The 15,208-nt window shown below is 34.5% G+C and overlaps 1 protein-coding gene across 5 annotated transcripts in view; it reads right to left on the reverse strand.

The window, feature by feature from the left end:
- Positions 1–15,208, reverse strand: part of PCDH15 (protocadherin related 15) — a 1,592,394-nt gene that overhangs the window by 15,999 nt on the left and 1,561,187 nt on the right. For 2 of the 5 annotated variants that reach the window (XM_070487962.1, XM_070487971.1), the window contains one exon: positions 3,443–7,090. In XM_070487962.1, coding sequence (XP_070344063.1) covers positions 6,868–7,090 — 223 coding nt within the window. In that variant the 3' untranslated portion in view covers positions 3,443–6,867. Of the gene's footprint in view, positions 1–874; positions 881–3,329; positions 7,091–15,208 lie in introns of those variants that run through there. The other 3 variants (XM_070487976.1, XM_070487981.1, XM_070487986.1) reach the window with 2 other exon arrangements.

Genomic DNA, 15,208 nt, shown 5'->3' on the forward strand with positions numbered 1-15,208 from the left:
GAAAGATTTGCTCATACATGGACACTGAGTCATAGTGGCTGTGAGTCATAAATAAAACAGATTAAGGCAAAGAGCACAAATAAGTGCTTCTAATGAAAGCATTGGGACCTCTCCCCCAGAAACGTTGGGGGACTTGTGGTTTTGAATAGTCTCTCATTAGACTTTGCTCTCAAGCTCAAACAGAATAACAGATTTATTATTATTATTGCTTAATATTTACCCACAGAGCATGAAATAAAAGAGAAATATGTTGAATAAAAATTAAACAGCCACATTGAAAAGTTAGGAATGACCAGGGAGGCAAGAAAACAATACATAAAGCCAAAGTTGTTATTGTGTCATTTTGGCAAAGATGTAAACTGCACGAGAGAATTCTCACAGGGCGACCTGGGGTATCAGGACCACCTGAGTAATTCAGAAAGTGCAGGCCATTTGGATTAAACGGACAGCAAACACTTACTTTTCCTGATCTTGAAAAGTCATTTTTTTAAAAACAAGCTTGACATTATATAGCAGTTGTTTTTGTGTAGATCTGTTCTTGGTTTAATTTGTCTTGGAAAGAATTATCTATATAATGATACCACATCCCTTTTGACTGAAATATATCTATAAATATTTTTAACAAATTAAAAAGAAGTTCGAAACGCCTCTTGGTAGGCACAGGTGCTCTCACTGCGAACATTTGTTTAAACTCACGCGATTTCAAGATATCAAAAGAGAATGAAGTGTGGAAGATATAACTTTCTTTTTAAAAGGAAATGACTCCAAAATAAAAGATGAAGAGTATCGTATACAGAGTAAAAAAGCACTTAATCTATGCTATTGCATCTTTCGTTTCTAATGCCCTTGTATTAGAATGATATTATTTACTTACTTATGCCTACGTATCCACAGGTGAGAAAGAGAAAACATGTGATAGAAAAAAAAAGTTTTAACTATAGTTAATTTGAGATGATTATGAAAATACTAACAGGAAGTCTCTTTAAACACTTAATATGTATATCCAAAAAAGAAAATGCATGTTTTTATATTTTCTTTGTATTTATTCATAAGAATAATATATGATGTTTTAGATTAAATCATATGACATTTATTTGGTTGTCTTACCACATAAAATTATACTTACCCATCTATTTCCCATACATAGGTAAAATTCACCTCTATTAAACAGGGATAATTTCAATCCCAAAAGAGAAATTTTAAATGAGATTCTAAGAATTGCTTCTACGTCTTAACAGAAAAATTGGTTCACACTGATTTATAAAGAAGATGTAAGTATTGTTTGGAAGAAAGAAAGTAAATATACAAGTACTATGATGATTATTACAGAGAATTGTTAAGTTCACATGAAGTAAATAATTACTTCATGAAGCTTAATTTTCAAAATAACCTTTGATTTTTTTTTAATTTTAAAAAACATTTGACAATTCATTTGGAGCTAGTTCATTTTCTAGTAACTTACAATTAGAATCCCTGTAAAAAGGTTTTGAATAGATTAAGTTAAACATTTGCTAAAGATAAGTAAATGTGTAGAACTTAACATACTTCAATAAACACATATTAGAATTCCAAAACCTCGACCAAGTCTACCACGATATTTCAAAATATAAATAGTCCTTAAGTGTTGCTATTTGAAAATTATCAGCATCAAACTACACTGATTCCAGATGATGTTGCAGTATACCTGCTTTTGTTAAAGAAAATGAATATATAGCCCTCACTAATTTCATGAAAAACACACAACTTTACATATAAATCTTTTTTAGTTTATACACTTTTTTGCTGGAGAGCGGTGGTTAACATAATCAGTGAGAATCAAATGATATTGGCTCAATTCCTACATTCACCAAGAATTCAAAAAAACACCATCATTTTCAACTTATAAAAAAATGAAAACAAGCTATATTTAAAGCATGAATGCTGTATTATATTATTATTTTAGAAATAGAATGTCAAGCAGTAAGTTCAATTTTAGCTTTAAAATATATAACATTAAAATCAGTTTTAACATTTTTAAAACTATTCTTAACATAACCTGGTATAATAGTATTAATATAGCAAATAATATTGATAAATACGTTTAAAACCAGTTTTCCTATTAAAAGGTAAATTTCATAATTTTTGAGGCTTGCTTTATTCCTACTAGTAAATGCTACAAGTGTAACACATGAGAACAATGTGTTTTAGTCCCTCGACTCCACCAAATTCCAGTTAATAAAAGGTTGACTGAATTTAAGTTAGTCATATTCAAAATTTTATAATATCCTTGGTTGTTTTACTTTTTTTTTTTTTAAAGATTGGCACCTGAGCTAACAACTGTTGCCAATCTTCTTTTCTTTTTCTGCGTTTTTCTCCCCAAATCCCCCCAGCACACAGTTGTATATTTTTAGTTGTGGGTCCTCCTAGTTGTGGCATGTGGGACGCCACCTTGACATGGCCTGATGAGCGATGCCATGTCTGCACAGGATCCTAACCGGCGCAACCCTGGGCCATCGAAGTGGAGCGCCTGAACTTAATTAACCGCTCCACAGGCCAGCCCCAACATTTTATATCCAGAAATAGTTACTCTTGAATCTTAAAAATATACACAAGTTAAATATCTCCAAAAGGAATCAGATTTTGAGGGCAGCATCATAGACACAGCTGTGAAGTCTTTTAATAATAATTTAAAAGTCTCTTTCAAACATGATGATTTAATGTTGCTTAGAGATTCCAAATAGTATCAGAGAAATACTAAGCCATCACAGCAGTCTCTTTTGAGGTGAGTATAACGAAAAGAACATTCTCTAAGTGGCTGGGTACTCAACATTTATTCTTTATTTTCATTCAGATTTTAATTACTCTTTTGTGACATCCTAAAATAATATCTTAAGACAGTCTATGATTTTGGACCATGAATTGATTTTTGATTGCCAAGTAGGAGTTGGCCTTTGATACCAAATCAGGAATTACTATTTCATGATTGTGCTTTGTTCTCATTTCCTGGAGGAAAAAAAAAATTCAGAATCTATTTTTAATTGTGGGAAAAAAATAACTGCATGATTCTGAAGGTTTAGAATTTAATATAATATTTAAGATATTCTATGCAAATGTGCCCTCAAATCGAATATTTCCTTCTCTTACTAGTTTTTTTTAATCTTCTTTTTTTTTTGTTTGTTTGGTTTTGGTTATCACTTTTCAATTTAACTTTTCTTAGATTCTCATCTTAACAATTTCCTGTTTAAAAAGTGTAATAAAAGTAACTGGCTGTAAATTGTACTTCCACATCAGGGTGAAATTCAATACTCACCACACATTTACTTCTAAAAGTCCCCAGATGGTCTACTTACATTGTGCTGTCCCCAAGTTCTTCATAGAGATGCACACCTGGAGGTGGCGGGGGTGGTGGGGGGGCGGCCACGGGTGCGGGGGCAGGCGTTGCTGGTTTAGCCGCGGGCATGGCGGACTGGATTCGTGCTGTCTTGGTGCACTCAGCCTGGCGTCTTTGGTAAAGTAAGGATGTTTGGGAAAACTCATTTTATAAATCACATGCTTGTCAATAGGCTACCTTTTAATAATAATGTACAGTTAAGGAAACAATGTTAAAAAAAATCTTTTACACAAGTATTTGAACTTATAAACTGATGGAATTACAAAAGCATCCCCAAAGGGTATCATTTCCTGGTACTCGGTTCCCCATAGTTCTTTAAAATATTTACCCCTTGAATAACAGGTAGAATTCATTAGAAATATTTGCAGATTTAAATGATAATAGGATAAAATACAGTTTTCCTGGGCTGGCCAGTGGTGCAGCGGTTAAGTGCACACGTTCCAATTCGGCCGCCCTGGGTTTCACTGGTTCAGATCCCGGGTGTGGACATGGCACCACTTGGCACACCATGCTGTGGGAGGCGTCCCACGTATAAAGTAGAGGAAGATGGGCATGGATGTTAGCTCAGGGCCAGTCTTCCTCAGCAAAAAGAGGAGGATTGGCAGCAGATGTTAGCTCAGGGCTCGTCTTCCTCCAAAAAACAAAAAATAGTTTTCTTACAAAGATATACTATTTTATAAAACATAGTATAAATAATAATAGTTTCAAAGGGAGAAGGGAAAACATTTATAAAAATGTGATTGATAGTTGGTAGTTGTTTAATGGGTCTCTTTCATAATGTGAGGCATACAGAAGATAATTTGCCTTTATCATTCATCTTCCATCTATTTAAAGCTATTTTATTTAAAGGTGATTTGAAACATTTTTGACATTAGTTTACAGAGGCTGTGTACATTTAGGAGTGAGATTTGGTTGTCTTTCATTTCCTTTGGATTCCTAGAAGTGTCTGTGATTCTTGCATCAGAGCTAGGATCCTCTTTTTGACTCTCCTGGATCTTGATTGTTAATTCCTTCCTTAAAACCAAGATCTCAAAAGGTAGAAGCTACCAAGCAAACCGCCTTTTTCACATTGCCTCTCCTTGTATCCAATTGTGTAAAACCAGCTCAATTCTATACACGCTAAACCACAAGGGAATTTGAACTAAAAAGTCTATGCCTACTGCAAATACAAAACAGACGAATAATGCATGGGCCTGCGCAGGTTGACTACTTTATCAGTATTACCCAGAGTTTCTCTTTTCACATTACATAAAATCATGTACAGAATATTAGTAATTATACTTACACTTTAAACCTGTTTGGGAAAGCAATGAATAAGAAAAAAGAGAAAGCTACATTAGAAATATTGCATTCATAATATTTTAACATCTGATTTATTCTAAATTATGAATAATTTACTGGTTAAACACATAATGACATAGACTTAATGACACAGTAGGAAAACTAAGTATTTCAACTCGTAAGTAAAAACTGTGGGCATTTTATTATTACTGTCACAGTCATACAAACTGTTAAAACATTCATTACAGGAAAACAAAGACATGAACTAAATGGAATAAGAAAGACTGGATTAAAACATGGATATGGGAATTTCAACCCTCTATCATGGATAGAGAAATGGAATATTAAAGATGATTCGATCTTTATCATTGGCTTCTTGGTTTACTGCGCTTGAAGAATATTAAAGGAATGGAGTCAGGCAGCAAGCTCTCGGCCTCACTTTGAAGCTGAAACTGGAATTGGAAGGTGCCACTCCTAGGTAGTGAATTCATGACACTTTTTTTCATGTTTGTTTCTTAGTTTTGCATGCATAGTGAATTTCAAAGATATATCTTAATATAAAGAATAACCATCCATTTCAATCTTACTTACAAGCAGCATATGAGGGTACAAAACTTAGATTTTTAAATATTGGAATTTTACTTTGAAACATGGGCAGTGCAAAACTCATTTTGTTTAATTCTGTTAATCCATCAAAAGCAGCAACTAAAATTAATTCACAGAGTATTGAGCTGATTACTGAACTAAAAAATAAATAATGCATCTACAAAATGTTCAAATATTAAGCATCTTCATTCTTTTTGTTAAATTTCAAGCCACTGAGTATAACATCCAGGGTGCTTCGGTTTTGATAATTGCATTAGGAGCCAAATGTAAGAGGTTTTCTCACTGATATTATTGCTAGCAGGATATAATAAAGCTGTTTTGGGAAATAGTGGGATGAATAAGAATAATATAGATCAGATTTAACATGAAAATTAATATTGGGTTGAAGACAATAATTTAAAACAATTTGTCCAGTATTGTTTGTTCATTGGCTTTAGATTTGATATATCAATTGATTTTTTAAGGATATTCTGGACTGTAATATATCAACCTAGATGTTATATTTGCAACTTCACATTGCTTATGTGATGGAAAATATTCCTACAGCATTTTCATGCAGAGCGTAACTTTCAACTTTCAGGTTGGAATTACCTTACTTTAATTCAAAAGAAAATTTTCAGTGTTAGGGAACAAAGATAACAGTATAAGAATACATAAGGACTATTTTAGTCCTTTCCCTGTAGATATTTTAAATGATGAATTCTACCATTATTCCTTACTATTTGTTATGTCAGTAGTTTATGTGATTTATGATTCCCATCTGTTATTTATTTTCATCTTGTGGCACCCTCGAGCTACCTCTCTTCTTAACCTATTCCCCATTTTTTTCCCCAATCATTGTCAATAGGGATACACTTAAAATGTATAGCCTTCCTTCACAAAGGTGCCCCATACCTCAAGTCAAATAAGGAATAGCTGAGTAGCCTACATCAACTGTAGATGTTTAAAATAGTTATAATTACTTGACTACTTTGAAAGGCCTAAATAAGAATAATACAAATATTTTAAATGGACGGATTTGCCTATAGGAACCAGAAAAACTTAAGGCATGTACAGCCAAAATATGCTGTCAGATGTTACGATATACGTTCTAGTAAAGCTACCCAAGAAGGAAGAAGCCATATAGAAAATTACATATGGCGTGCTATAATTTTTAAATGATTTTTCCAGTGCTGATCATCTGCACAGAGATAAATTTAACAACATAGATAAAAAAAACTATCATGACAATGTAGTTCGGTTACAGACCTGCCTTGGGAACTGGCCGAAATGAGTATCTGCATATGACGTTCTATTACCTTTCCCCCAAGATGCCCATTACTGTCTCTCCCAAGGCTCTTAAACCTGATGAAGAGCATAAACAAAGCCACAGGAGCTAACCTAATATTCCCATTGGATGAGATTGTATTAAGAGCACAGGAACACTGAGCCATTCATGAAAAAATGTACTGGGAGTTTGTATTGTTTCTCCTTAAAGGAAACTCATCTGGCACAAGAAGGATACCGCCATCTCAGAACAGTTGCACCAGCAATATTTTATAACTACAAAGCCATGTTACCAGAGATGGTTCCCTATTGAGGAACTACCCACATTTAGCATCCATGAATACTTACTGTCTGTAGCTGACCAGAACCACCAAGATGGCAGGAATACAGCAGAGGATGATGATGAAGGCCAGAGCCAGTAAGGCCCCTTCTGTGTAGCCTAGACTTTCTCCTCGCTTTTTAATACTGGTCACTGCCTCTGGAGTCCGGATCTCCAGAATGCGTCCTCCTTCGCCATAGTACGGCTGAAAGTCTTTGTTGATATCCAGCAGTTTGCCATCCAGAAATCTTTATTGGTAGATAAATAGTAAAATCAATCATGTTAGCAGAGAAAGGTCTTTTTTTAAATAAAATCTTTTTGATAATATCTTTTAATATTTTCTTCAATTGAAACACAAGCTGAGACAGAAGTCTTACAATAAATAAGAAAAGCATACATAAAAAGCAAGAGCAATTAAAAGACTAATTACATGCCCCAAAAGTATCAATAATAATGATCCTTAATATGCTTTCAGTTTTGAGAAAGGTAATTATGAATATCATGAACTTAATAGCACTATGTTGAGATTATTTACATTATCAAGTTATTCAGGTGGAATAAAAATACAATATTCTAAATTATATAGCATAATTTAGAATTATATTCTTGCATTTTATCTCCTTGGGTCCTCAGAATAATCCTGTAAAGCAGAGCATTACGACACTGAGTTACTGCAGACCACAAAGCTACTTGGTTATGGAAACAAATCTGAGACACCAACTCAAGCCTTCAGACTCAAAGTCTCTATTTGTGTTCCACCAGACCATCTTAATGTCGACACTTTCAAACCTCAATCCAAAATAACGTTTTATGGGCAAGGGGTGAACAAATTAAAAGGTATTTTCTCTTAGAAAGAGAAAACCGAATACATGATACAGTTAGCAAATCAGTGTAGGCAGCCGGGATGACAAGAATTGGTGATCAATTAATCCAGTAGTTCTTGCAAACCCTTCCTCTAAATCCTGCAATTCCAGTCATGGGCATTGCATTGGGGAGAAGAATCAAGAAATAATTGTTACCAATTTTATTAGAATGAACAATTTTGTTACATATTTTATGCTGTGATTAACATGTAATTATTTTTTCAAATTTCCTTGGGAATGTTTGAATAATTCTTTACAAATCCTACAATATTGATGCAACAATTATGTTCTTAAAACCACAAAACCAGAACATGTCTTAGGTACTTTTTGAATTTTTAAAGATTTTTAGCTATAAAGGTCAAATGTCTTACTATAGAAAATTGGAAAACACAAAGTAGTTCAAAAGCAAAATTACTCATAGACCCACAATGCAAAGATAACCACTGCTAACATTTTGGTATCTACAAGACTAATCATTTTTTTTGCTATTAATAAACAGTTTATATATTTGTGATTTTACAGCATACATAAAGTAAAAAGGATTATTTTAGAAATTTATTTATTAATATAAAAATACCATACAAATGTTGGAAATACGGAAAACACAAAGAAATGTGAAAGAAAAAATTAAAATGGCCCCAAATTTCATCATTAAATGATAACCAACGATGCCACGCTTGTGCATCTTAGAGTCTATTTTATGCTTTTTAATACTTTTTATTCTAATTTTCCAAGTGCATGATGACTTTAAATCTAGTTAACACACTGTTCATAGCTTATAGCTTCCATATAGAAAAAAATACAGAAACGCCTAATAGATATGAATTCCACTGGGTGGTGTATTTGTCTTGCAGTTGAAGAAACCTAATGGCTCAGATAATTCAATTTTAGTTTTAAAGCTACACACCTTCTAACTTAAGTTTCCATAGTAGAAGGCAATTAGAATGCTTTTTCTCTTTTTACAAATATCCCTTTGTTGATGAAAAATATACTTTTTATAGCAATTTTCCTAGGTCATTTTTAGACGTGTTAATAAATACAATAAAGGTTTAACCATTTTTCCAAGTCCCAGAATAAAACAGTAAAACTTTTTGTTTGAATTGTTTATCAGACAAAGAAAGAAATTCCAAACAACGTAGACTGTGTTATGTCGCAAGAAATATATTATTAGAAACTGGGAAGGATTAGAAACAGAGGAAGACCATTAATTGCAGGAAAAAATTTACCCCTGTTGTGAAGAATCCACTTGATTGATCACAATTCTATTGGATTCATGCATTTGATATCCAAACTACCTAAAGGAAAATTTTTGGTAAAGTTAATTTGTTAGTCTTTTTACACTATAATGGCTCCATCACATTACAATGGCTCCATTATATGCATTTCGGTAGATTTCTCAATTTAGGTAAATGTCATAAGTATCTGTTTACTAGAAGAGTTGATCCCTTTTGAACCTATGCCTGATCCAGAATATCTTTCTTTTTGTTTTACACGTGCACAACAATTGGCCTAGGTAAAATTTCTTGTCATAACATTTTTCCTTAAAGTATTATGGATTTGATTCTATCACCTTTTGGCATTTTATCATGCAGGTAAAATGTGTAAGCCTTATCTAATTTTTGTTCTTTTATAATTGTCATTTTTATTTCTGTTTCAATGGTTTTAAAACATATTGAGTTACTTTTCCAGGACACATGATAACCTTTTCATTGATTTTGCCTGTAATGGAATGAAATCTTTTTTTATGTTTTTTTTTCTGCTTTATCTCCCCAAACTCCCCCTGTACACAATTGTATATCTTAGTTGCAGGTCCTTCATTTTCTGTTTTTATTTCTGTGATAACTGCTACAATTTTTTACCTCAGAGAGACCTGCTATTATTGGGTTGTATCTTCATTGTCCTCTAAATATAGTTTTATCTCTTTTATAATCTTTTCTCTTTTTGTTCATTTTCTTAATACGCTATGAGCTTCTTATGTGTATACTTCATGCTGCCAATTTATTTTTCAGATGTTTTCTCATTTCAGGCAAGGTTGAATCCAGACATTCAGTGGGTTTTAGGGAGATTTTCTCCCTGAGATGGAAGAATTGGTCTGAAGAACCTTCAGGCTTTTGCTTTATACTTTTTCTAATTTCAGAACTGAGAAGTCTACTGTCTCCTAACATCCATGGAGTCCTTGAAGAAGAAATCTAATTGCTGATCCCTGAAATGTGTGCTAACCCACACTCAGTCACTGTGAGCAGAGGAATGACATACTCCAATTGGCCTGAGGGGGGAGGCACTTCAAAGTGCACCACCATGTTGGAGAGTGTCAACTATTACCATTCTCTCATGGAGTTCTTTTACCAGAATCAGGGGAAGGATTCAGGGCATGTAAAACACACCCTCCATTTCACTGTCCCCTACTGTCTTGCTTTCTACTAAAAATGTTAAACTGTTTTCCACAGGAAAATATTTCCAGAGATGTATCGTACCTCTGAGTCATCAGGATGTTATTTCCTTTCCTTTGTTTTTCAGTATTTTTACTGATCCCATTTTCCCCTTGCTTACTTATCCTAGAAAGGAGGTAGATCCGTCAGATTCAATGAAGACATGTGATTTTCTCTTTATTCTCATCCACAATTTACTTAGCTGCTGGTTGAAAACCCTTGTTAAGTCTAAGGGCGTGGTGCACAGATCCCTTCCGAATATCTAGCCAACATTAATTGATTTCTGCTCTGTTTTCCTGAAATGAAATAAATTCCTACACCAATTCCATGTGTTCTGATTTACTCAACTGATGGAGCACATGGGAACACATATTCCTGCCTCCATTAACTTGTGATGAATACAAGTTTCAAAGTACAATGTGTAACCAGCAGTTTACTCCATTTTACCTTGATGATTTTGCTGTTGCCATGTGCACATGGATGTGGAAATAAAGGGGAGGGTGAGCAGGAGAAGGTTACTCTGTAGTTCATAAAACCCCACAACCAGATGTTAGAGTGGCAGCTGCCTGTTTTCCTGGTAGGCACACAGTCTGGGTCTCTGCCCCAGGTTTACAGAGTGGGCAATGGTTGACACAGCTGCCTGCATCCCTTTCACTTAGAAAAGGTTGTTTTGCTTAATAAAGCAAATCAAGGGTGGACCTCTATTTCCTCTATACAGTTCCACAATTACTTTAACTAGATTCTAATAATTAGTTTTCCATTTTGAATTTTCAGTATTCTGAATTTTTATGTTTTTTTCTGGACTTAAGAAGTTGAAAGAAGCTTTACCGTAGCTTGGTAGTCAGATTCCATTTTAAAGTATAAGTGTGTTTTTAAATGCTGTATTTTTAAAAGCAGTTTGTAAAGTATTCAGGCTTTCTCTACTTTCTTCTTCATCTCTCATTTACCATCAGGATCAACAAATGTTGAACAGGTTGGACATATAAGAAAGGTACACAAGGTAAAATTGTATTTGGTTTTCAAAAAATTTAATTAGGTTTTAGTTTAAAGTAATATGGTCTGTTTCTGTTTAGGATGAAGATGTTTCTGTTTAGGATGCCACACTTAATGACAAAAAATTTAGGTAATGTTAAAATCATGAATTTCTTGTGAGCAAAAAACCAAATTCCAAAGAACAACAATTTCATCCACAGTGAGATAAGACCATGCATTGTTTCACCTTTCTCAGATCAAAGTAAAGGCGACATAAGATCAAATAAAAGAAATCAGTTAATATTTTAATATATACATATTTTTGTGTGTGAGGAAGATTGGCCCTGAGCTAACATCTGTTCTAATCTTCCTCTACTTTGCATATGGGACACCACCACAGCATGGCTTGATGAGTGGTGTGTAGGTCTGTGCTGCAGATCTGAACCTGCAAACCATGGGCCACTGAAGTGCGACACGTGAACTTAACCACTATGCCACCAGGCTCGCCCCAAAATATTTGAGCAAATTTTTAAAAGCTAAGGGTGTACCAGCATGTAAGGTTAGAACAAGACATCCACAAACACAAGGCGGGGTGGGGCTGAGGTTGCACTCAGTCGCAGACTCTTTTCCGTGGATCTCCATAAGAGGTTGGGAACAAAGCAGGAGGCAAGAGAGAAATCCTCTTCATAGTGCAGGGACATAGGAAGCTAAGGCTGGGGCACTCCCTAATTCCCTGGATCTGTATCTCATACAAAGCATACAAAGCATACAAAGCAAGAGCCTTAAGCCATAGAGAGGAGAAAGACAAAGTACTCCCACCCTTAGGGCCCCGGTGAAGGTCCTCTGCTTCTGGGGAGATGTATAAGCAAAAATCCACTGTTCCTGTGTTTTGGGGGGAGGAGCAAGAGCCTGCTTGGGCCTAAGACTCTGCACCAGTACACAGTAGAGGTCTACTGCTGGGTAGGGACTGCTGGGGAGAGACAGGGAACTCTCTTAAACCCAAGACCTAAAACCAATATGAAGTGGAGTATGGCTGTCACGGGAAGGAGGGGAAGAAAAGCTGAAAAAGCCCACCCCAAGTCCTAGGCAGACGGGCGGGACAAGGAGAACAGAATTCCCTAACCCCTCGCTGCATTCCCACCGTGAGAGCAGAACCAAGCAACAAGCAAGAGCAGGCTACCACTGGGGGAAGAAAAGAGAATAGAGAGAAACCCCTTCCGTGGCATAGACATGCAGGGACTGCGGAAAAGAGAAAGAACACAGCAGAATCACAGACAGAGATAACCCAGGTTTTAGAACCATCAGACAGGGACTTTGATGCAACTCTGATTAACCCTTTACAGAATCTAGTGGAAAGTGCAACACATGCTTGAACTGATGGGGAAATTCAGTAGAGTGGTAGAAACTACAAGAAAAAATAAAATAGAAACGCTGGTATTTAAAATACGTATCTAAAGATGAAGAATTACTTCAATGAGCTTATCAGTAGGCTAAGAAGGTGAATCAGGGAACTTGAAAACAGGACAATAGAAATTATATAAAGCATAAAGAGAAAAGAGTGTGGGGCAGGGGTAGGGGGGAACAGGAACAGAGCATCCAACAGATATGAGACAAAATGAATTTTGGGGCCAGCCCCGTGGCCGAGTGGTTAAGTTTGTGTGCTCCGCTTCAGTGGCCCAGGGCTTCGCTGGTTCGGATCCTGGGCGCAGACATGGCATCGCTCGTCAGGCCATGCTGAGGCAGCATCCCACATGCCACAACTAGAAGGACCCACAACTAAAATATACAACTATGTGCTGGGAGGATTTGGGGAGAAAAAGCAGAAGAAAAGAAAAGAAGATTGGCAACAGTTGTTAGCTCAGGTGCCAATCCTTAAAAAACAGAAAAATGAATTTTAATTGGTGCCCCAGAAAGGAAGTAAAGAGAAAATAGAGTATAAGAAATATTTGAAGAGATAATGTTTGAGACTATTTCAGAAATAAAAACAATAACAACAACAACAACAAAGAAACAAACAAAACATGCAGATCCAAGAAGCTCGAAGAGGCGCAAGGAGAATCATATCAGGATAAAAGTAGTATATATTTATTGCAGAAAATCTAAGCAATTCAGATAACGAAAAATAAGAAAAGTCAAAATACCTAAAAAACTTGTTTAGGTTTTAGGATAAGGGGAAAGTGGGAAAATAATCCTATTTCCATTGATCTGGGCATTAGGCAATAATCTTAATGTTCTGGTATATTCTGTGTTAAAAACTAAACTTTTATTGACTTTCATAACTACAGAATAGATAATATCTGTGCTTTATCAGCCTTGGATTATGAAATATATCTATATATTTTCATTATAAAATATTTCAAGAAACTATTCTAGGGTTTAAAGTACACCAACATTTCTCAGCTACTAGTCCAAGATGAAGACTGCTAAGCAAAATTTTAATATTTCATGGCTATTCCATCCTCTCCTCAACATAAAAAGTTGATTTATAGTTGTTCTTTATTTTTTCCCTTCCTTCCTGGCTACAATAGTTATTCAACTGAATTTTGAACTTTACTCTTCTCAATACCATCTAGGTTAGGAAAGTTTTGTTTAGAATAAGGATGTTTATCTTGCACTTCATCGAGTCATTTGAAACTCAATTGGCTTCAGTTTCCAATTCTTTTATTCTAAAATGTTTACCAGTATAATTCAAATTATAATCATCATCATTTTACTCTTTAAAGCCAGGCTAACAGCCTAAAAATATAGATGTTTTTACATTGAAGAAAAATACTCTAAATTCAAATTATCATCAAATTTAAAAATGAAACCAATGTATGTAAAAACACAGAACGCAGATGGATTTATACAAAGATGAAAAATGTTAATAATGACAAGTAATAAAGAATATTTGAATTACTTATAAAGTATATTCCTAAGTAAAATTTTTTAAATTATTAAAATATATAAATATTGCCTAGGTAGATCTAAATGCTGCTTTATTGGGATGCTGATTATAGAGCCCAAGAGGAAGCCATTGCTTCAGTCATCTCTATTTCCCCACAATGATTAATATGCTATCTTGCATATGGTCCAAATATCTATTAAATATAAATTGATGAATAACTACTTAATAACCATGGCTCTTTTAAAAATAACTTGAAATTAAACCACTATTTCATTGCTGCTAAAATAAGAGCAGTGAAATTTTGTTGATCAACAGATTTAAAGTAAAACTAAATTCAGAATTTATGTATTTTAATAAATAAATGAATAGAAATTTACTAAATAAATGCATACATACATATATAGATATACTGCATATGTAAATTTATATATGCATGTACTTATCTGCAGCTTAGTATATATAGACAAAAACTAAATCCTGGAATTATGGATTTTGGTATATATGTGTGTGTAAGCTATCTGAATATATAAGCTATTTATAATATATATAAATATAATTAAATATCAATATATATATTTAACTAAAAATGTGTTTCCATTTAGATAGGAATTGCATTCCAAGAATCTGTTGAACGCTAGGTGTCACTAGAGTAAAGCAGAAACTATCAACATTTAAAAAAAAAGTATTAAGCTATGCTAGAGTAATTTCCAAGGGAGAATGTGTAGTGGCATTTTGTTTAAAATTCTGTATTTTCTTTATTTTTAGGATTTCTAACTCAAACACACACCAGGACGAAATATCACCTAGGGTGTGGACTTAGACAGAAGTCATTATCCCCTCTGACCCCAAGCCCAAGTCAAGGGAAAAATCAAATACTGATTTTTGCTGATTCAATATTCCTGGAAGAAAGCTGGATTTATTCTCAAAATTCAAGCCTATGGACATCTTTGCAGGCAAACTGCCACTTTAAGAAGGAATCTGTGCTTTCCTTTCAAACAGCCAGGGCCTTGGAGCACGAGTGGGAGCTGACGAGCAGTGATCTCAATAAACTGCTCCTTGCTCTTAAGTATAATGGACACTCTGATACCATAAGGAGAACAGACCCTTTCAATAAATAAAGTCACTCTACTCCATGCTTGGACCTCAAAACTTCTAGATGTGAGGACCCTAGGTATCATCTCTTAGATTTTTTACTTTTGTTACCCTTCCAACAAC

The sequence above is a fragment of the Equus asinus genome, chromosome 2 (assembly GCF_041296235.1).
Source record: "Equus asinus isolate D_3611 breed Donkey chromosome 2, EquAss-T2T_v2, whole genome shotgun sequence".
In the NCBI taxonomy this organism is placed as follows: Eukaryota; Metazoa; Chordata; class Mammalia; order Perissodactyla; family Equidae; genus Equus; species Equus asinus.